Raw genomic sequence first — 21399 nt, forward strand, 5'->3', positions numbered from 1 at the left:
CTTGAATGTGAAAGTAACGCCATAGAAATACTTAGGCTAATCTAAATGAAAAAACAAACATTTTCTACCCTATGTCATTGCCTTCAAAGAAGATCTAGTCAGAAAGCTGTTGATTTGTGTGATTTTGAGTAAATCTGGAATTTAGATTAATTTAGATTTTAGAAGTTAATAACTAGAGTTCTAGAAGAACCTCAGATTACCATAAATCAACATTGAAGTGGAGAACACTGGGATGTAATTTTACAGCATTTTAATAAGTTTATTAATTTTTACTTATATCATAGTACTAGTATAAGCTGTATATATTAAGAGAGTGCCCAGATCTCTTTCACCATTAACGCCATTTTAAAATACTTGTGCTTTGTTCAGCTTAAAGCAAAATATTTTTATTGGTAATTCCAGTAATTTTCTGACATTTATACACTACAGTATTGTTATATTATTCAAACTGCAGAATATTCTTTAAATTTACCCCCCCGCTGTTGTTTAAATGGCAACATATTTGATACAAACATCACAAATGTGCATTACTTCAATTATTTTAATGTCAATTTCTACATATGTTTCTTTTTCTAAACAGAAATTTCAACTGAAATTACCTGTCATAGTTCCTTTCCAAAACTAAGGGTTGATTCAAAGTAGAAAGTTTTTCTTGATTTAATGACTGGCAGGATTTAAATTGTGGCAAAATCCTTTACAGCAGGATTTACAGTCCATTTCTTCTGTAAAAACCATGGTGAAGGGGTTGTTGGGACACTGTGTTATTTTGTTTCTGGCTAATCTATTTTATCACAAAGCTTATTATTTGTGCTAACGCCAGACATATCAAGTGTGATTGACAAACACTTGACAGGGAAACGCATGCTCCTGAGCTTCAGATTGAAGGCCTGAATGTACAGAGCCTGTCCTTATTCCCACTTCTAGAAGTCATTTTCTACAAGGATCTGACATACTTTTGTTTTCACTGTTTCTTTGTATTTCCCTAGTTTTCATTCCTTTGTAAATGAAAGCATAAGAGAGGGCTTCTAGAGGCTACCTTCAGTGTAGCCATGTTAACTGGAGCCATATAAAATTGAGCTGTGATAAGCCCTTCTGAAAGTTTAAAAAATAAACACTTTTAATGGGGAGAGTGCTGGACTGACCCATACAGCTGAAGAAAGGAGCCACAAGCACACCTCAGCTTGTTTCTCGAAACCCTTAACATTTTTATTTTATAAAATCCTGCTTTTTATGCAGGAGTCAAAACCTGAGCAGTATTTTTGTGTGTGGAAACCTGTCTAAAACTGAAAGCAGATCGCTTGAGCTCTGCCGTTTAGGGATTTTTGAGGGTGAGAAGGGAAGCGGTACATGCAGTGGGGAGGTGTGCGAGGGCTTCTTGACGCCCAGAAGTGGGCCACGCGTGACGACACGTACCACAAAACCCCCAAGAAAACCTCCACAGCAGCACGCTGCAGAGAGAAATACGGAATTCAAGGCTTCCCCAAAAGCCGCCTTCAAGCCCCCCAGCGTCACCGGGAAACGAAGCGAGGCCGCCGGGCCAAGTCAAAAGTCCGAGCGCCGCGCCCGGCAGCTGCAGCCGCCGCGGTGCAGGGCGGGAGGCGCCGGCTCCCAGTGCACCTGCGGCCGCGCAGCGCAGCGGGGCCGTGGGCAGCCAGGCCATGGGCAGCCAGGCCATGGGCAGCCAGGCGGGCGGCCCGCGGGCGACCGCGCCGGGGCAGCAGCTCCGCGCTCTCTTCTACGTGCTGCCGCCCAGCGAGAGCTCCTTCCGCACGGTGGAGGAGGTGCCCGACTACGTGGAGAAGGTGAGAGCCCCCTCCCCTCCCCTTCCCCGGCAGCATCCTTCGCCCTCCCCTCCGCCCACCCTGCCCGCAGCTGCCGCCTGCCTGTTTTTTCAAAAGCCACAGGCGGCCCGGGGAAAGAGTGTCCGCGAAAGGGCACCTAAATTAAGATTAAATGCCCTGTCTCTCTCTGACCGCTTTCAGTCCTGGGCTCTCTGCCTGCAAGCTGCCTGTGTAACCCTGCACTCTATTTTGATGTATTTTAAATGAAGGCTCAGATGCTTTCTGCTGATACCAGGAGCTAAAATTTTCAGAGAAACACCCCAAATATCTGAGGGTTGATGCTAACATTGTTCAGATTGTCAGTGCTGCTGGATATAGTTCAGCAAACTGAACTGAGTAAAGCAGAAAACATGATACTGTGTTTGGCTATTATGGTTCTTGGAGACCTGACTTTTTGCTTGCTTTTTGTGCCCTTAAGGCGAGTCAAAGAAAGAAAAATAAAAAATTCTATTTAAAATAAAAAATAAAGATTGTTTAAGAGAATTGAGAGCAAATATTTGTGTTGGGACAGTGCTGTCTCCTAAAGCTCCAAGGCAAGAGTACAGAGGTCGGGGTGAGAACATCCTAGTCAGCAGGCAGCAGCATCATATCCCTCCCTCCCCTCCTGCCCTGCCAGCTTATTCACTTCCATGAAGGTACCTTTGCTCCCTTCTGTCCTGCCTATTGCACATCAGGTGCAATCAGCTCCTGCTGAACCTGGAACCAATGTGAGTTTTTCATGGAGACAGCAGATAAACACTATTTTGCCTTTGTCAGTGTAAATTCAGTCCAGCTTCACTGAAGATCCACACTTTTTACAGAAGGTCCTGTTAGCTTTGACTAGCTCCTCTGCCAGGTAAACCTTGGACTGCTGTGCACCAGCTGCTATTGGGCTGCAATAGGAGTGTCATGGATTGCACAGAGCAGTGCAGCACCATCAGCAGCTTTCTGGGAATCGCAGTATGCAGCAGCCCCTCGCTGATGGCTCTTATCAGCAAACATTGCCCTTTTGGGCAGGGGAAGCTGACAGCTGATGGAAAGCCAGCCTCTGCGTGCAGTGTCTCATTGATGGACTGCTTTCCTCAGAGGCGTTTTGCAACTAAGCTGTAACGTCGCAATCGAGGAAGTCTGTCTAGAGCCTGACAGTTTTGCCTAGTCACCCGATCTCTCCCTCCAGCTCTATCTGTTGCCTATCTCAATCCCTTTTACTCTTCCCACATTTCCAACAGTATCATTCACTTTCTTGCCAGGAGCATTCCTTAACATCCCTGGCCTTTCTTCTCCTGTGCCGACCTGTGCAATATTCAGCTCAGGCCTTGGCCAAACCTGGAATTTCTGCTACTGGGCACACAGCTGTAAAAGTGTGTGGAAGAATTCTTAATACTTCTTTGCATTATAAAAGTGCCTGCAGACTTCTGCTGTTGTAGAGCTCTGTTGTGATAAGTTTGTAAGGGAATAAGTATCTTGCAACAAAACTACACTAAAAAAGGTTTCCCATTACGGTTATACTTCTCTATAATTGCTATCTTGGGTTAGTTGTACTGGAAACCCCCCGTAGTGCATATGTTGCCAGAACAGGTCTTTTGGAGCTTGGTTAGGTGGATGTATAAAAGTCTTTTAGTACTATAACGATCTTAACTCTATGGCTTTGGTCTGAGCTCAGGCAGTGTTCACACCTCTTCTTCTGGCCATGTGTTTGTGGGCAGAAGGTCACTATCTACAGTCCCTCCCCAGCTGCTTGTCACTGTTGTCTATTTGACCTACTAGTCTGGCAGCCTCTTTTGGACTGTTTAGGTAACAGTTGCAAGAGCAGCAGATCCATTGGATTCCACAGGGATAGATTTAATAGTGACCTGATGAGCCATTCAAGAGGGGCTTGGAGTGGAAGCCCCTTGAGTTGGTACAAATACAAACAGAGGGGATGTCTGAGCTCAGCCCAACAGAGAACAAAAAAAATTTCTAGTGTAGAGCTGGTAATAAATGAGGGCCTTAGCTCAAATAATTCACTCTAAAAGACAGTAACAATGATGCGGGTGTGAAACAAACTACTGATTACATTAGTGTCTCCTAAACAGTTTTTGTTTTTTTTTTATGAGACACCGTAAAGAAGTTGGATTTAGATCTTGGCTCTGTGATCTATCATATGTATCAGATGGATGAGGGTATTTCTAGTACATTAGATCACATGGCTACAGCTGGGGGATAAGCACCTTCCAACATCAGGTGAGTGGCAGAACCTCCTAATTCACTCAAATATTCATGTTTTTAGTGATCTGCAAAACTGAGCACTTTGGTGATTTACAAAATATATGCACTTCATAGGAGTACTTCCTTTGAGCTAGAGTTAGCTGTGCTGTTACATCTGGGCAGCAAATGAGAGCAGTGAGTGAAGCAGCTCTGCTTTTGAGAACAGAATAGCTTAGTTAACTTGTGCGGTGTACTTTCTGGCTGTGGTTGTATTACTTCCGTTTTCAGAGGCAGGACAGCTCCCAGTGCCTCCATCGTGCTCTGTACACGAAGGTTCCAAGTCCTGCTCAAAACATGGGCTACTCAGCTACCAGTGACTAGTAACAAAGCTCTGCAGCAGTGCCCAAGGAAAAATCACCTTTCCAACTAGTCTCCAAAACTCTGGGAAAAGGTGTCCAAATCCTGGATCATAACCATAGAATTTATTTTTATGAGAGCTTTCGTCATGTAGAATTTGAAACCCTTGATTTTCCCTTATTTCTAGAAAGCGAAGATAAAGTATAAGTCAATTTTCTTTTCCAGGGAAGAACATCCTGACTCTTACAACATATGCTAATGCTTGCCCTTTCCTTTCATGAGCATCCTCTTTTCTATGGATATAAGGTTATGCTCTGCATGCTGGTTTTTTTTATTCTCTCATATTCTACAGATGGGCAGATGGAGTGCTTCTTTTTGGTTGTTGTGTATAGTTTTCAGGAACAACAATAACAACAACTTTACTTTGCTCCTTGTTACATTCTGAAATTATCACTTGTGCTCAGTAAAGGCTTTAATGAGTCAGACTCGGGAAGAGAGAGAGCACTATTCCTTCTGCTGAGAGCTCCAAAATGAAAGCTTTAAATTTAATAATCACTGTTTTTCTTTCCTATTTACTCTCTGCTTTTGAGAGCCTAAAGATTAAGTTCACATTTACACTCAATTCACATTTTAGGCTTTGCCTCTAAATAATGAGTCACAGAACCTTGGTATTTAGTTTTACGTGAAAGTTGAGATTCTTATGTTCTAAGGACCTGGGACTTTAAGAAAACAGAAACTGTTTCAAGACTTGCAATAAAACCATAAATTTATGCTGAGTTTCAACTTAAGAGTATTATTTTTTGCAACTGTATAAAGCAGAAACTGGTTTTAAAGAGTCCTTTGCATTCTGTAAGAGTTGGTTACTTATAAGGGAACCGCTCCTACTCAGAGTAAGACTTTCAAGTTATGGATCAGTTATTCAAGTAAACCACAAGCTAATGCAAATCTCCATTAAGTATTTCTGGTGATGGGTGAAGAGAAGGAAACTGGAAACAGAGAGAAAGTAAAACATGTATAGAACAGAAGATATCAAAAGGATCCAGCTTCTGTCTCTGACCTGTGATGCCAACAGTGGCTATTTCTTAACTTTGTGCCATTTTGTTTGTAGGGGCAATCCTTGAAAACTTGCAGAGCTACCTATCCTCCACAGGTTCCTTATAATGTCTTCATTGTCATTTTAACTTAAAGAAAAAAAAGTAATGGTTAGGCTAGTGAGACTGTTGTCTCTCTTACTAACTGTCTCCTTTTTTCCTGTTTGCATTATCCTGCTATCTTACATCTCATCCTTAGACTGTAGGCTGTTTGGGACAGGGATTGCCTTTTCCTTCTCTTTGTACGGCATCTAACATGGTACGATCCTGCTCCATGACAATAGCTGTTAGGTGTTATGGTCACATAAATAATACATACTAGTCTTGACATAGTTGATCCCTTTGATCTGCTTTGGACAAAGCTTAATGTGGGTGTGTGGGAGAGAGAGAGTTTTAGATACTAAGAGGTAAGCCATAAATCTTGCCTTTTGCAGGCTCCTCGATGGGCAGGAGGTTAAGATTGAATGTTTCTCTATCCTCCTTACTATGACACTCCCTATTTGTGAGTCAAAAAGGGCTGTCAAATGCTTGGCTGTCTCACAGCTTCACAGTGGGAAGAAAATATTTAATGAAGTCAATGGGAAAGAAGTTATATTAGTGCGTATTAGTATAAAGTCAAGTATTTTAACTGTTTCAGAGGTTGCTAGGTGAAGTGAATTGCCACATAGAATACAGGCATCACATATTTCCTACTCACTATTTTCATTTCAGGAATAAAGCACCCCACTTTTTCTGCCCTGAGCCCATGCAATTTGCTGTGCAGCTTCTGCTGTTCTGTAACTTCAAATTGCCTGTAGTCTGTGCTAGACCTGGCTCCTAATATTGTGGTCAAGTGTTTCTATCTCTGCTGGAATGTACAGCTGTGGTCATCTGGCTTATTATCAACCTTTGTTTGATAAGTTAGGAATCTGTTTTTAATTATATCAATTAAGAAAAGTACATCAAAAGTCTTGTCTACTTAGAAATGAAGCAGCTAGAGCAAAACAAGGAGTATTTATGTTTTCCTAGAATGTTTCAATGATTTCAAATGGAAGGTTGTGGGGTTTGGTTTGTATTTATTTATTATTGATTTCAAATATCCAAAGATTTACCACATTGGTTTTCTTGGGTGCTGTTTAGGCTTTATCCATAGGTCTTCCTTTGCTTTCAGTCTGTTATATCATCAGTTAGTGTGTATCCCAAACAGGCTTTTAGATACTTAAAATGCTGCTAAAGAGCAAGCTAGGCATCTAAATTAAAAAGTGCCATGTTGATATTAATCTCTGTTCATCTGTTATTGTAACCTAACCCTGAGCTGCTGAAGTTTATGAACTTTCACATTTCCTAGACGCTATAAATCTCTTGCCGCTTGCATGGTTTGAATCATCCCATTCTTCTTTGACTGAGCAATCTGGTCTATATCCATCTTAGTCTCCTTAGTGTCCCAGCCTGGTAGGAATTCCCGGATCATATCTCACTTGGCAACAAAAATGAGCACCCTCCAAAATGCAATGGCATTTGCAGAGACAACATGCGTCTTCCATTAAAATGTTGTGTAGGCAGGAGCAGCCTCTCTTCTACAGCAGTGCAGTTTGGAGGGTTTCAGTCTGTGAATCTGTACGTGTTTGCAAGTCACTTGAAGGGGGCAGCAAAAGAGGACGAATGGGGCAAGTTTGGCAGTGTGATGCGTCCCATAATGGTGCAGAAAGTCTCACTGGTCTTGCATTTCTCTAGCCCTGCAAAACGTGATGGGAATCTTATGCCTTAATACCACTGAGAAGGAGTTGTCTGAATGTCTCCAAGGTCACCTAAAAGTTTTCTACAGAGCGAGGGAGGATGTTGAAGGAACATTTACGTGCACAGAGATCTGATGCAAGTAAAATAGCTCCTTCCTAATTTCCTTGCCATAAACCTTCCAGGTTTTGGTGGCAGTGGCTGATATGCTGCCACTGCCTCATCATTCCTTCCACCCATGAAGTGCAGGGACTGTTAGGACTCCAGTGTCAGTAAAAAAGCATATGCTCTACCAATTACTATTACTCAATCCTTTTTTCTTGCCTATGCTGATGAAAATTTGAGAACAGCTGTAACAATCTTCCTCCACTGATGAAACATGGTATTGTCACAATAATGTTACCAGTCCTACCACTAGTCACAGCCATACCTTTCTCTACTGGGTGCTGTTCTTGTGCGTTTTCAACTTGCCAGTTGATCTGGGACGCAAGATAGTGTGAATTGAATCCTAGACTGAAGCAGTGTTGTGAGTGAGAAGTGTTTCAGTCTCACTCATCACACTTTCTTCAGAGAGGTAGAAAATGATTTTGCAGTTAGTACAACCTAAAAGAAAAAAGGGAACATTGTATCATTGCTACTTGGTCTGGAAAGAGAACATGTTGTATGGCCCAAATTGGAATAGGTTGCATAGTTTCTGGGTTCTCTGATGAAAACGCATACAGAAGAGCTGTTACTATCTGCAGCAAAAAGCATGGCAACAGAAATGCCGAGTAGAAAGAAACTCACTTTAATATGTCTTTCAGATAATATTGTTGGATGCCAAATTCAGTGGCTGAACACATTCAAAAACCGCTTACATACCAAATCTAAAGCAGATTCTGTTTTACCTTGTGGTTAGAGTCGTCTGCAAATGTTGCTGCTCTCACTGGTTTACTTGAATATAACACGAGTTTGGAAAGACTTTTGTGTTTTGTTTTGATGCCATTTAACAATTCCTGTGCAGAAGATACAAAAGAAAATAATATGGGAGGAGGTTAGTGCACTGGATTTATGCTGGTGTTGTGGATTCAATGGTAGCCTTGATTGTTCTGATTCATAAGGTCCACGTGGAGCTTTATCATAGTAGTAGCTAGTAAGGTGCCAGCCAACCTGAGAGGTATCTGATTACATAAACTGCGGTTAGGAAAGGTGGATCTAATTCTATTTGTGTTGTGACTTCTTTTCTTCAAACTCTTTTTCAGAGTATTCCATTCTTCATTGTTTTTATCGGGCTGGAGTTTGCTGTCAGCTGGGTTCAGAAGCGTAAGCTGTCAGGTCGGATCAATGATGGCATAAGTTGTCTTTCTTTAGGTATCCTGTCTCGATTGCCAGAGTAAGTATATGTGTTATATTAGCTTAAGGTTGTTTTTAGTCACTAAGAAGGAAGAAAAGATAATTATATATTGAAGTTGTTATTCTAACCCAAAATGATTAAACAAGGCAACTGGATCTTACTTTGCCAAAATGAAGTTGCATAAAGAGTGTTCTAATCTGTAAGGCTAAATATGATACTTGCAGGATATTTTCCAGGTCCAATTATATTCATCTATATTTGATCTTGGCTGTCACCTTTTGCTGATTCTGGGACTTCAGCTGACTTGACGATATCTTAGGTTAGACTGTATGTTAAAATCTGAGTTTTCTTTCATTAAACTTCAGAAGGAAGAAAACAAAACAAAAACAACAAACAAAACCATTTCCATTATTTTCATTAGCTTTTAAAAATAAATTGTGTGCATATACCCCAGTTGATAGAATTGTGAATATGCATGTGATCCAAAGTTCTTTGAACTCCGTCATAATCTTGTGTTTGACTTCAGTGGATTTTAATGCCTGATAGAATTGTTGCAAACATGATCATCTAATCTGCTCTCCAATGTAAAGGCCATAAGATTTACCTGAATTAGTTCATGGTGCACAGAGTTGTGTTTTAAAGAAATATCCACTGTGGATTACTAAATATCCAGTAACAGGGAATCCAGCAAATTCTTTATATAAATTGCTCTAAGTGTTTTTCAGGAGCTCTAATTGTTTCTAAGGAGTATCATGTTTTAGATCTGCCTTTGCATGATATAAGCTTCCAGATGATAGATTTTATCACATCTTTTCTGTTAGAATGGGATTATATTTCTATTCCCCATGTATGAATTTACAGATTACCATCAAATTGCATGTAATCTGTTCGTTACATGAAGAAAAGTTTCTGTTATTTGAATTTGACTATATGGTATATTTGCAACTCTTTCAATTATTCCCACAGTCCTTTTTCTGAATCCTCTGCAGTTTTTCAGCCTTCTTAGTGTTGATGTCTCAAGTGCACTCCATATTTCAGAAATTACTACATCAGTGCCAAATAATGAAGTCATTTGTTCTCTATTTCTACTTGTTGTTCCTCCCTTTATATATCCCAGGTCCTTTGAGCCATTGTTCATCCCTAATATTTTTTTAGATTCTGTGGCTTACATTCCTCATTCATAGGCAATATGTTCTTATATTTGGCCACATAGAAATACATGGATTATACATTTGGTTGTCCTGAAATCGTTTGAATCCATGAAATATTGTCTTACAGATGTTACTTACAGATCCCTGTTTTTTGTCATTGCAAATTTTACTAGAAATCATCTCTTTCGATCCAGGTTATTGATAAAATACATTAAAAGAGCAGAGCAACAAAACAATTATCCCTTCTGGCAAATAGCACCCATTTTCTGAAATGTGTAAATCACCCACTCTGTAATCTATTGCATATTTGACATTTGCTTGATTTTTTTTTTTTTTTTTTTAAAACTTTGTAACCAAGAAAAGGTTTGACAAGGTCTATGTCTGAGCCTTTAAATTAGGTACAAAGACAACTTGGGATGGATTATCTTAGTTATCACTAATAAATATCATGGATTAAACCTTTTAAGGAGTTTGGTAGATAAATAATGTCACTTAGAGACACTCCTAAACTCTTCATATATTTGCAAATAAGAGGCATTAACTTTCAGCATGAGGAATAGCCAAACATAAAGTAACGTCTTCAAACATAAAGTATTGTCTAAGTTATGTTAGAATTTTGTAAAGCTATTTTTTCAGCTAGCGTACAACCTACATTCAAACCATTTTGTTGCTTTTAATGACTTGAGAACATGATCTTGAAGGAGAAACATTTGACTTTTCATTATACTTTAAGCTGTCATAAATTAAATATTTATCAATACATTAGACTTGTGGGCACCAATTCACAACCCTAATGAAGACTTACTCTAGTTTGCATGCAGCTAAAATTGAATGATTTCAAATGTCGCTTCTTCAACTAAACCCAAATTTTCTAGACAGTCACACCCTTCACAGGTTTACCATGGTAAATACTTTTTTTTTTTCCATCTGAAATATTCAGGACTGATTAAGTTAAATGGGGACTGAAATATGTGTAAAGTAAGTTTGAATGGTTTTGCGAGGCTTTTTGGCTTTATTTTAGGAATACTAAAATGCTTCAGATGCACTTATTCCTGGAAGAAATGCTTGCTAAGAAAACCAGTGTTGCGTGTGTGGAACGCAGCTTTGCAAGGTGCTGAGTACTTTTATTATTTTGGCACTCAGTACTTTGCTGCAGAATTTGGCTCGCGGTCTATGCAGTTTTCTTTTGGATAAGAATTATTTTGCAAGGTTGTTTCAACTGATGAACCAAATGATCCTTAAGGATGCAGACTTTGCAGGATCAGGCAAATCTGCAGGATTGGTACACTTATTCATTGCTACACCAGCACAAGAAGTCTCTTCCAGGTCGCTTGTGCGACTCTCAGGGCTGGAAACATGAGACCCTCCTCAGCTGTTCTTTCCAAAAAAGAATTCTGTAAATCTTTTAACTTTCTGGCTGAATGTGAAAGAAGCAGGCAAAATACAGACTTTCTAAATTATTTAATCACATGTTAATATCAGAATTATAATGGTGACTGCCTTGAACTGGCAAAACAGAACAGTTTACCCTTCTGTCTTCTGCTTCCACGGTGTGAAAGAACTTGGTCAGGAAAAAAAAGGGAAAAAAAAAAATAGCACATGCAAAATCTGTTGCTAAGACTTTTACTTCAGTCTTTCCCTTTCAGGCAGAAAAAAGGTAGGGAAACAGACAGAAACTGCTAAAACAATATTTCAGCAGAACCCACAGCATCAGGGGAAATAGTAGTGCAAATCATTAACAGCTGAAGGTTAGATTAACACACCATTGATTGTATCCTCTCCCAGGGACTAATTTTCATTTTCTCAACTAGCAGCAATGGTTTGCCACTTCCTTAAAAAATCTGTGGTTGAATCTAAAATGGTGGGCTTCAGTCTATTAGTTAGAATGAAGCTTCAGATGCATCATTGCAAAGAGATCTTTACATTTAATGAAAAAATTAGGAGTCACAGACCATACTCAGCCTCTGAGTATGTTTTTCCATTTCACAGTCAGTATAACAAAAGTACTACATATCTTGAGGGAAAACAGTATTTATTCAGTGTTTCTTACTTCATTGTTGGAGAAAATGCAAATCATAAATTGTTGATATTCATATGCCAAATATTAAAAATGTAGGTGTAAGAGGAAAAGTCTAATTGGACAAGGCAACGTGTTTTGGTTTTAGGCTTATTAGACTCAACAGCATGTAGTAAGTTGAATTGCTTTGTGCGTACATACCATCTCTTGTAAAATGGCCCATACATTTCCTAAATATAATTTTCTCTGCCTTAATGCATACTATGCATTCCTCTGCATGTATGAATACTAAATGTTATATGCAATGAGAAGTAATTTGGGGGAAAGGGAGAAACTTGAATTACTAAGCTTACTCCTAGCATCCTAAATGTTGGTGGTTAAAAAATTTCTGAGAACTTTTATTCTAAATAAATAAATAACTTTTCTAAGTAACCATTGCCAGGAGACTTGAAATGCTGCTTTAAAAATATTCTCCCAAGAGAAAGTTTATTTTGGGTATAAATATCCACTATACAAGTATATGCATTATTTCATATTGGCCCGTTTCTTCTTTTAAAGCAGCAGAACATAAATCAAATCAAAAAGTGTTTGGGGGATAACTGAGGTAGGTACATTTTCAAACTAGTTGGGAAAGTTTCTGTTCTTTATGGTCATGCTCAATTGCCAATTTTTAGTGTTCAACTCTGCAACACAGTCATACAGTGTGTGAGTGTATATATATATGTCTAACAGTTTTGTCAGTCAAGTCTGCAATGAACTCCATTTCTAAAGAGAACATTACAAATTTTGTACATTATTTACTTTGGTTTTTGAAACAAAGGAGATTAAAGTTCTCTGAAGTGTTGTTGAACATCAGAAAGGAAGGAGAAAATGCTTTTTGATTACTTCATGCTCTTATGTGTCTTAAGATATCTACACATGAGCAATAATTGAATCAAAGGAGTACAAATCCTGTTTCTCCTGTAAACCAGTGTGGTTCATTTTTGTACATCACCTGGATGATCTTTTTCCAGAAGTTAGATTGAAGGGGCAGTTTCATGTACGTTTTAGACCAGCACTGCTGCCAAATGAAGCACCTTTGACTGACTTGTACTTCTGGTTGCTCATCCCTGCCTCTGCACCTTCCCTCCCCTTTTGCCAGCATCAGCATTTGTGTCACCCTGTGGTGAAGTGGCCCAGGAAGCAGATCCAGCATCCCACCATCATATTAACCTGCATCAATTCTTACTGTGCAAAATCATGTACCAGAACAAGAAATGAGCTTAGGAAAAAGCAGTCAGGGTTGCAGGATAAGAAATACTCAATTCTTTTGTAGAATTACTGAATTACCTGCTTTAAAATGTGTAAAATTGCAGTCTGAAACCATAAGTTTTCAATTCTTCATAGTAGCAATATGCAGAACTGATTAGAAGGGACTCGGCTCAAGTTGGTGCAAGCAGTTCACAACCCTGTGGAGCTGGCAGTATCCTGACAGAACACAAAATACTTGCCTGCATGGATTTGTCCATTAAAAGTATGTCCTGGTTTCCTGACTTATCTACTAGATACTTCATGTATGACTGTAGAAAATTATAATCTTGTAAATTAGTGATTGCATCTCTTAGAAGAAAACTTGATACATGCAGTTTCTCGTAAATTATATTTTCACTTCAAGACTTATTAGCTACATTTTTTTTCTCCACATCTGTTTGACTAAGGCTTTGGACAGATGTTTATTTAGAGCATGGTCAGATGTGTTGCTTCTGATCCAGCTGCCCCCTCAGATCTGCCAACATAACTGCACATTTAATTGCTCCCTAACCTGGTCCTGACAAAGTGATCCAGCTAAAAGCAGAAACAAAAGCCCCCCAAGAACTATAAAAGAGGTGTTTAAGCTCAGCTGCATTCATTTTGACAGAGCCAGGTCAAGGAGCAGCTATGCATGCAATTATGCTGGCAGGTCTGAGGGCCGGTAACCACCACACTTAGGGCAGTGATGAGCAGATGGGGCTAAACTGGAAAGGTAATCACTTAACCTGGTTAAATGGCAAGTAAAGCTGCCGTGCCATGCCATGCCCCTAAACCAACCTAACTTCTGGCTACTGCCCTTCTGTCCTTCCTGTACTCATTTACGTAGTCCTCCCTTTCTCTTGTGTTGGTTCAGGTGCTCATCTGATCCTGTGCAGAGGTATTTCAGTTCACGGTGGGAGCAAAAAGGTATTTGCTTAAGGCAGAGAGACAGGCAAGTGAGTGGGGATGTTGCAGCCAAGAGCTGTATTGGCTTAGGCTCTACTGAACCTGCAGTCATGACCATGCCTGCAGCAGCTAGCTATGGCACTACCTGTCAACAGATGTTTCCAAAAAATATGATTTTAATAGGTAACAAGCCTGAAGAGACAGCATCTACTCACCGCCCCATTCCTCCCACTCTCCAAGTAGCACTGGGTAGTTACATATTTCATAAGAGCACCCTCCTGGCTGCACTGTCCCATATACACTGCTAATTGTTCCCACATTTTGCCAAAGGTCACAGCCCTCACAGCTCTGTTGGAAGAATAGGTTTTGAAATAACTCACTAATCTTCTGTAGGTAAAGCAGTCAGAGTAGGATAAACAGTTTCAATAAGGGGCTAGTGCTGTGCAGTAGGAGCTGGTAACATTTTCAGCAGGCAAACCTGACTCTAAATAGTTCAGTTAAGCTCCTGGCGTGACTGTCTACATGAACAATCTTTGGTCTAATTAGTTTTTTTTATCTGGTTTGTCATCGATGAATTGGGTGGAACTACATCTGTAAATGTTAGGATAACTAACCCACACAAGAGTTACTATCTTCTCACTGCATCAGTTTAACTCCGTTTTATAAATTTGGTGAAAATCATGCTGTGGCCTTGGGCCAAATCCAGCTGTGCCCTGTAAAGATGCTACTGCTTCCTGCCTGCTCTCAGGTGCTCATCACCACCTCCCCAATCCCCTGTTACTGTCTCCACTTCTCTCAGTGGTGAGTCTTTCCCAGGCATATCAGCAGCATTACCTTCAGTGATTTAAACTGTAGAATTTTGTTAACCTGGCTCATTTTGTTTGAAGCAGGCTGGAGAGCACCCATGTGGGCAGAGCTGCTGGCAGAGCACTGGAGTACCAGTGAGCAGGTCTAGACAGCCTGGCACGGATGGAGTGCTACTTTTTGGTGATGACTAAGGACAGCTCTGAGCCAGAGCTTAAAACTCTGGAGTTTCTAATGATACGACATATAAGTTACTAAACATTACAAAGAAGGATTTGGGGGAGAGACTTGGGAGATTCGGGATGTTCTCAAACTAATTGACTGAAACAACTGATAGTCCCTACCTACCATAATGTTCTAGAGATTGCTGTATTTCACACAAGCCTGTCAGGGAGCCAATTACTCTTTTACATTGTAACCTCTTACACAGACACAGCTGTTTGCAGAATGCATGTTTGTCTACATCCTTGTATTGCATCATTGCCTTTTCCTATACAGTGAGGCCAGTAAATGGCTCTGTGATCGCCTGTTCGTGAATCTTGGAGTTGAGCTTTGCACCTGCCACGTCTTTAGCAACAAAGATGAGCTATCAGTGTTTGTTGTCAGATACTCTTGTGCTCTTCTGTGAAAGTACAGACTGTGAACCGACTTTACCCTTATTGGAAATACGTTACTAATTAAGTTCAGTAGCCTCTGTAGCTCACAAAATATACCAATTTCTTAAACCCATTAAATGTTGTGTAGATTTTTGTTCCATGTTTCTGTATTTTTCTTTAAGATAAACTGTGTCAGTTTGCATGCATTTTGAAAAAACTCTAAAGAACTGCTTCTGTGTAGAGTACCCTTCTGAGTGAAGCACTTCTCTGCTAAAAGATGCGTTAAGCTTAAATCAGGATTCCACTAGATGGAGCACAGGGGTAGCATTTTTAGAGCTGGCCAACCTAGTTTCCTGGGTCAACACCTAAAAGTTATGGAAATTGGGGAAAAATCTCGTAATGATTCTGTAAATCAGTGTTACAGATCTGAAAAGAATAGACTTCTACCACTGTGTGTATCACAGACAAAAACAAACTATCATTTTAAAAGTTCAGAAGTATGACCAAAGCAGTTCAATAGAAATTCTCATGTAAATATTTTTCCTCATTTCATCATTTGATGTGCTATGATGTCTCACTGAAGTTATTTCACTATGTTTTTATACACCATAGGAACAGTCATCTGTTACCAGTTCCTTTGTTCTAGATAAATTCAGAAAAAACTAATCTGAGTTGAATAGAATATCCTTCTCTCTTTCCTCATTACTTCTGTTTATATGTGACCTTTGAGAATATTATAGGCTTATTCCTAATATAACTTAAACTGTAATGCAAATTTGCTGACTTCGGTGGAACAACCAAGTAGGAGAGATCAAAATCAGATCCTCTATTGGAAAAAGGTACTAAGTAAGCATTTGTATTACACTTATATGGTGCTATTTATACAAATATTGAAAAGTCAGGTCTGTTGCCTTGCAGAAGATGATGTTCTAGAATCTCCCAGTATTGTGTGTCCTGAATTTACTGGAACAGAATTTACTGCCCAGTGTGCTGGGCAGATATAAATAGGTCTTAAGAAACATAACTTCCATTCTTATAAGGGGAGAAGAGTAAGCTACAATGCCAGAAGCTCAGCTGTACTGATGTTTTTAAACTAGGATTTGTAATCTTTTAAAGATCACGTGTAATTAAATTTACCAGAAGACCTTGCATAAACTTAGGGCAAAATGCATTACTGCTATGGATTATATCACTAAAGACAGTGGAACTTCTCATGAAAATATTTAAGTTGTGCTGGATTTTTAATTGATTGCTTATTTATGTATGAAAGAGCAAAGATAAACAACAAGTGACTTGAATTAGACAGGACTTGGACTTAATAAAAAAGCGCAACACTGACTTTTGTTCTTTTCCTTCCAAAACCTGTTGTTTCATGTTTTATTCCACCCACTACTGTAAATTAATATTAGCATCTCAAATTAGAGGATTAAAAAGTGAAGTGCAACAGTAACAGGTTTGGTGAGGACAAGATCAGCTCTGTCAGACAAAACATTATGCAATACTGTATACAATACAGCTAGTAGCGATACCAAACTCACCTCCATTTTACTTCATTTTGCATTTGATAGTTTTTTTCTCCGTGAGGAAAACTAGGGATTTGCATTATTTAGGCTAAAATGATAGAGAAGAAAGCCATACTGAGGAAGAGGAGAGGCTTTGATTCAGCTCTTGTGTCTGGTGGGAACATTTTCTCAAAATGTAGGTGCTATTTCCTGTAATCAAGGACTTTCCAGAGCCCGATAATAATTTCCCAGCTGTATCATTTTGGTGAATTATTTTTTAGCCTTGGGTTATTTCATGACTGGTTTTGCATATTAAGAATGGGAGAGGATCATATTCATCTTGATGATAGAAAACAGGGAATAGAACTCCCACAGCTCCCTCTCCCTTTTCCTCCACCTTGTGGAAAGTTTGGCTTTGTGCTAAAGCGTGAAAAAAGCCTTGACTGCAGTATGTCAGGCATATTTCAACTCGATTTGTGTCAACCCTAATAAGTCAGCTGACAAGGTAATAAATTGGGTGTCTGTTCAAGACCTGGCACCTGTACAGGAAATAAAAGGGGATTTCAGTTGCAGGAGGTTTGCTTTGTTTTGCAAATGGACCTTTTCTCAAGGCTCCTCTACTTCCTCCCCCCTTCTCCTCTTTACTGAAGTCATGTTATCAAAATGTTTATTTCAATTGTGACTGGAGCCAGTTTTTCATCTGGAAAAGAAAGCTCTATGAGTAGCTTTGGAAATGGAAATCCTTGTACTTTCCACTCTGAAACGAAGGCTTACAGAGCATTTAATTATTCATGTATCCTGCTGCTACATATATGGTCTGAATAATTTCAAATAATTGAGGAGAAACTGCCTTTGTTCAACATTTTGAAACTTTGCATTCATGTAGTTTGGATCAGGCTGGGAAAACTGAATTTATTTAACCCAGAGAAACTGTATTAGTAATAACTCACTATTTTTAATGATAATATAACCTTGTGACCAGGGTGTCTTAATATGTTTCCCTCTGTGTCTGACCTCCAAGGATGCAAGTCTGTTAAAGCCCTTGAGAGCTGAGCTTTTGTAGGTCCAGCTGTAGAGTTGTGTTCTTAGCTTAGGGGCCCCAGGTCGGTTCCCAGTGTGACGCGAGGTGGTGACTGCAATAGTGGCGAGAGCCGAGGTGGTTTCCTTGGGGTCTTCACTTTCCATACACAGATCTTCCTCCATGCTCAGAAGAGCGACAACAGCTACTGTCTCTGACCCTTTTCCCTTTTGGTGACTGTCCTGGGCACCATGGAAGAGGTTTCCTAAAACTTTGGCTTCAGGCTCTAAGGCTGATCTGTGAGTTGGAGGAAGCAAAACGGGACCTTGGATTCTTTGAAAAGAGGCAGCTGCCTTTTCTTCCAGTTGAATTTTCTCCACCTTTCCCCTCCTTCATTGTCCCATAGGGATCTACCATAAGTAGATCTTCATGCCCACATGGAGAGTTCATCTCCCAGAATTTCCTTCTTGGACTTTTTTAATTAGAGGAAGTGATAATCTGACCCAGTGGAAGGAGAAGGAGGGAAATGGTTTATTAAAACAAATATTATCACCTTTGAGTAAAGTATGTATGAACTTTAGAAACAAGGAGACGAGAACCCTCTCTCAAAGTCAAAACAGTTGCCTAAGTGCATACTTTGCACATAAAAAGAAAATTTTCGGCAGAAATGTTCAAAATCCAAGAAGATAAATCTATGCAGTGTATTTAATAAGGTTTTCTCTATAGTCTGTCCTAGGATTTATTACTCCTTATGCAGAGGATTTGACTAGATGACAAAAGTCTTACCTATCCGCTTCTGTCATATTTATGGTTAAAAACTAACATTTAAATGAGGAAAAAGTTTTCTTAAGTTCTCTTCAGTATTTTCAAGAAGTGAAAATGGAACTTGAGGGAGAAAAAAAGGAGCAATATAAACCTTTAAAACTCCAAGTGAACTTTCAGAATCGTAATTGAATGCAAGCTCTGGACTTTCCTATCTATCACACTGTAAATTTTTAAAAAATACTTAGCTAAGCAAATCTTCTTTCTCCAGCATTGCATAGAGATGTGATGGATTACTCTAAATTAATTACGGTAATCAGCTAGTGTTATGTGCTGTAGCGTTGTGATTCAAGCATGAAGGAAAGAATAAGCAAATTCTGACTTGTACAGCAAATTACATATATAAAAAATGTGTTGCAGGGTTAGCTCAAGTTTTACACCTTGGCCTCAGCCTGTGGAAAAAAAAAAAAAGGACTCGAGGGTGAAATACTGAAAGCTGATCAAAAATGGAGGAAACGTACCAGTTCACATATCTTTGGATGTACTGCAAAGGCATTATATGTTAATAAAAGCAAAAGAATAAAGTAAGAAAACAGTACCTAATAATAACTGATACTCTATGTTGCAGGAGGTGTTTTAAATTTCCTGGTCATTGAAAAGATGTTAAGAAATGCCCATTTCTTTGTGTTTGAATAATATCAGCTCCCTTCTGACCTGTTGTGAAAGGGATTGAGAATTTATACTGAACTTTACAGATGCCTCATGAGGTGAATTGCAAAAATCTGGCTGGACACATATAATCTTCTTTAAAAATATTTATAGAACACAGCTCTTATGAAAATTAAACATGTTCCAGGTGTGTATGGTCCAACTTCTGGGCATAGCTAAGTTGTTTTTGAAGTGGTAGATACACCTGTCATTGCTAGTCAAGAAAAATTCTTCATTTGTCAGCTGCTGAAATGAAACTTCATGGGTTTTGTTGTGTTTTGGTTTTGTCCAAGAGAAAAACTGGAATGATTGTAGTAAAGGTAGGAATGAGTTGCAGGTAAGATGTGGCAGCTGGCTGTGGGAAAGACATTAGTTCTCTTCTTCCCGAGCAACAACTCCTTGTACAGCTTCAGCTTCTCAGGGTGAAATGGTGGATGTGATACTATTCTGCTTGCAGTCTAGTATTGGGAGCTTGGGATTTTCAGCTGACTTTGTTCCTCGTTAATAGAGAAACTAGCAGCACAGAAGCTCAAGATGTTTCCTTCTAGCCTTATTCAAAACACCGTTATGGGAAGAGGTGCTAATGCCAGAAGTATAAAAGCTCTGAATGGATATCTCTGCAGAAATAATGGAGGCGGCCGCAAAGTTCAGTCATAGCATGGGGGATGGTTCGCAAGCTGAAGCAGCCATGTTTTCTGAGGTTCCCTTGTGTTTCAGTGCAGCTGTCCCAAAAGGACAGGGCATGGCCAGACTGTTTTCAGCGATGTTTCCCAGGTGTGTGAAACAAGGCTTTAGAGAGGAGAAGGAGTATAATATGTCCTTTTTTTTAGTTTTGCAGATTCAGGTATTTTTGGGGCCATGCTGTAAACTAAATCACTGAAATAATATGAAGAATAATCTAGCTGAAAAAAGGAAAAAAAAAAAAGGCAGGTTTTGAGAAGAAGTACCATTGAGAAGTGGTGCTGAGACAAGAATGAGCAGACGTGGACAGTTAGACACATGGAGACTCTTTTAGCTGATTTCAATGTAAAGTGAAATTCCAGGTGAGACTAAAGTGAAAGAGAGATGTTGGTCTGTGACAGTCTTTCAGCTGAGGTTTTGCAAGGCTGTGACACCTGTGTGCAGTTTGTTACCACCTCTATTCAAGCAGTGTCTTGCAGCTATGCCATTTGCAATCTCCATTTGAAGTTCCCTGAATTTGAATCCCTCAGTCTTCCTCCAAACATGAATATGATTTATAGATTTCTAAAATCTTCCACAACTTTACACAAAGGTGTTGTTCTACTGATAATTCCTCCTCCCCACCCGCTCCCACCCCCCCAAAAAAAAAAGATACCAGCAGCAAAACATCTGAGAACTAGATTAGTTTTTCCTGGGTGTAGAGATGATGCTAATGATAACCTTATTTCTGACTCTTAGGCCTTAAACTGAGGTGCATTTAAGTTATTTATATATAAAAAAAGGATATGTGTGACTTTCCTACAATCTGTATCTTTTCGCTACATTTTTCTACTTGCTGTTTTTCAGAGGCTGCCCCAATTCAGTTCACCACAAACATTTCAGCAGCACAGCAAAAGGGGGTAACAGGAGGGGGGGTGAGGAAGCTGCTGCAAATCATATTCTCTTCTACAAAAATGCCAGTTTAAATATACATTCACCTGCAGCTGAGGTGCTGTTTCACAGCTACCTAAGCCAATTGTCACCTGGGGCACCCCAGTGCCCACGGCCTCTCATCTCTCTCACACTGGGGTTAACGCTTCCTAATCTGCCCCAAAACAGCCAGCAAAACCAAAGCAATTTGTTTGGAGACAGCTCAGCCTCCAAATCGGTGAAATGAGATGGGAGGTAGTGGGTAGGGGAGGGTGTGACTGTGGCAACCCAAATTTGTATTAACCTAAACAGCTGTGGGGAGTTACCGCTGGATCTGGCTTGCCCATCCCAGAGCTACTTTCTTTCTCCTTCTCCTGGTCTCAGTACTGACCTGCATTAGGTTAGGGGTAGCTGCTCACTCCCTGTAGTCCAGGGACTTAGCAGCAATAGAAGCTGCTGTCTGGTGGCTTTCCTGCCTTCACAAATTCATGATTTTTTCTCCCCCTTTCTGGCAATCTTGCCATTTCTCCAGGTGCCCTTTCCCTTCTTTTCAAAGGCATGGGGCGTTGTCTCCT

The 21399-nt window shown here is 39.7% G+C and overlaps 1 protein-coding gene across 1 annotated transcript in view; it reads left to right on the forward strand.

The window, feature by feature from the left end:
• Positions 1–1578: 1578 nt before the first annotated feature.
• Positions 1579–21399, forward strand: part of AGMO (alkylglycerol monooxygenase) — a 197430-nt gene continuing 177609 nt past the window's right edge. The window contains exons 1-2 of the mRNA XM_075143651.1: positions 1579–1802; positions 8410–8540. Coding sequence (XP_074999752.1) covers positions 1659–1802; positions 8410–8540 — 275 coding nt within the window. The 5' untranslated portion in view covers positions 1579–1658. The remainder of the gene's footprint in view (positions 1803–8409; positions 8541–21399) is intronic.

This window comes from Calonectris borealis, chromosome 2 (assembly GCF_964195595.1).
Source record: "Calonectris borealis chromosome 2, bCalBor7.hap1.2, whole genome shotgun sequence".
Taxonomy (NCBI): Eukaryota; Metazoa; Chordata; class Aves; order Procellariiformes; family Procellariidae; genus Calonectris; species Calonectris borealis.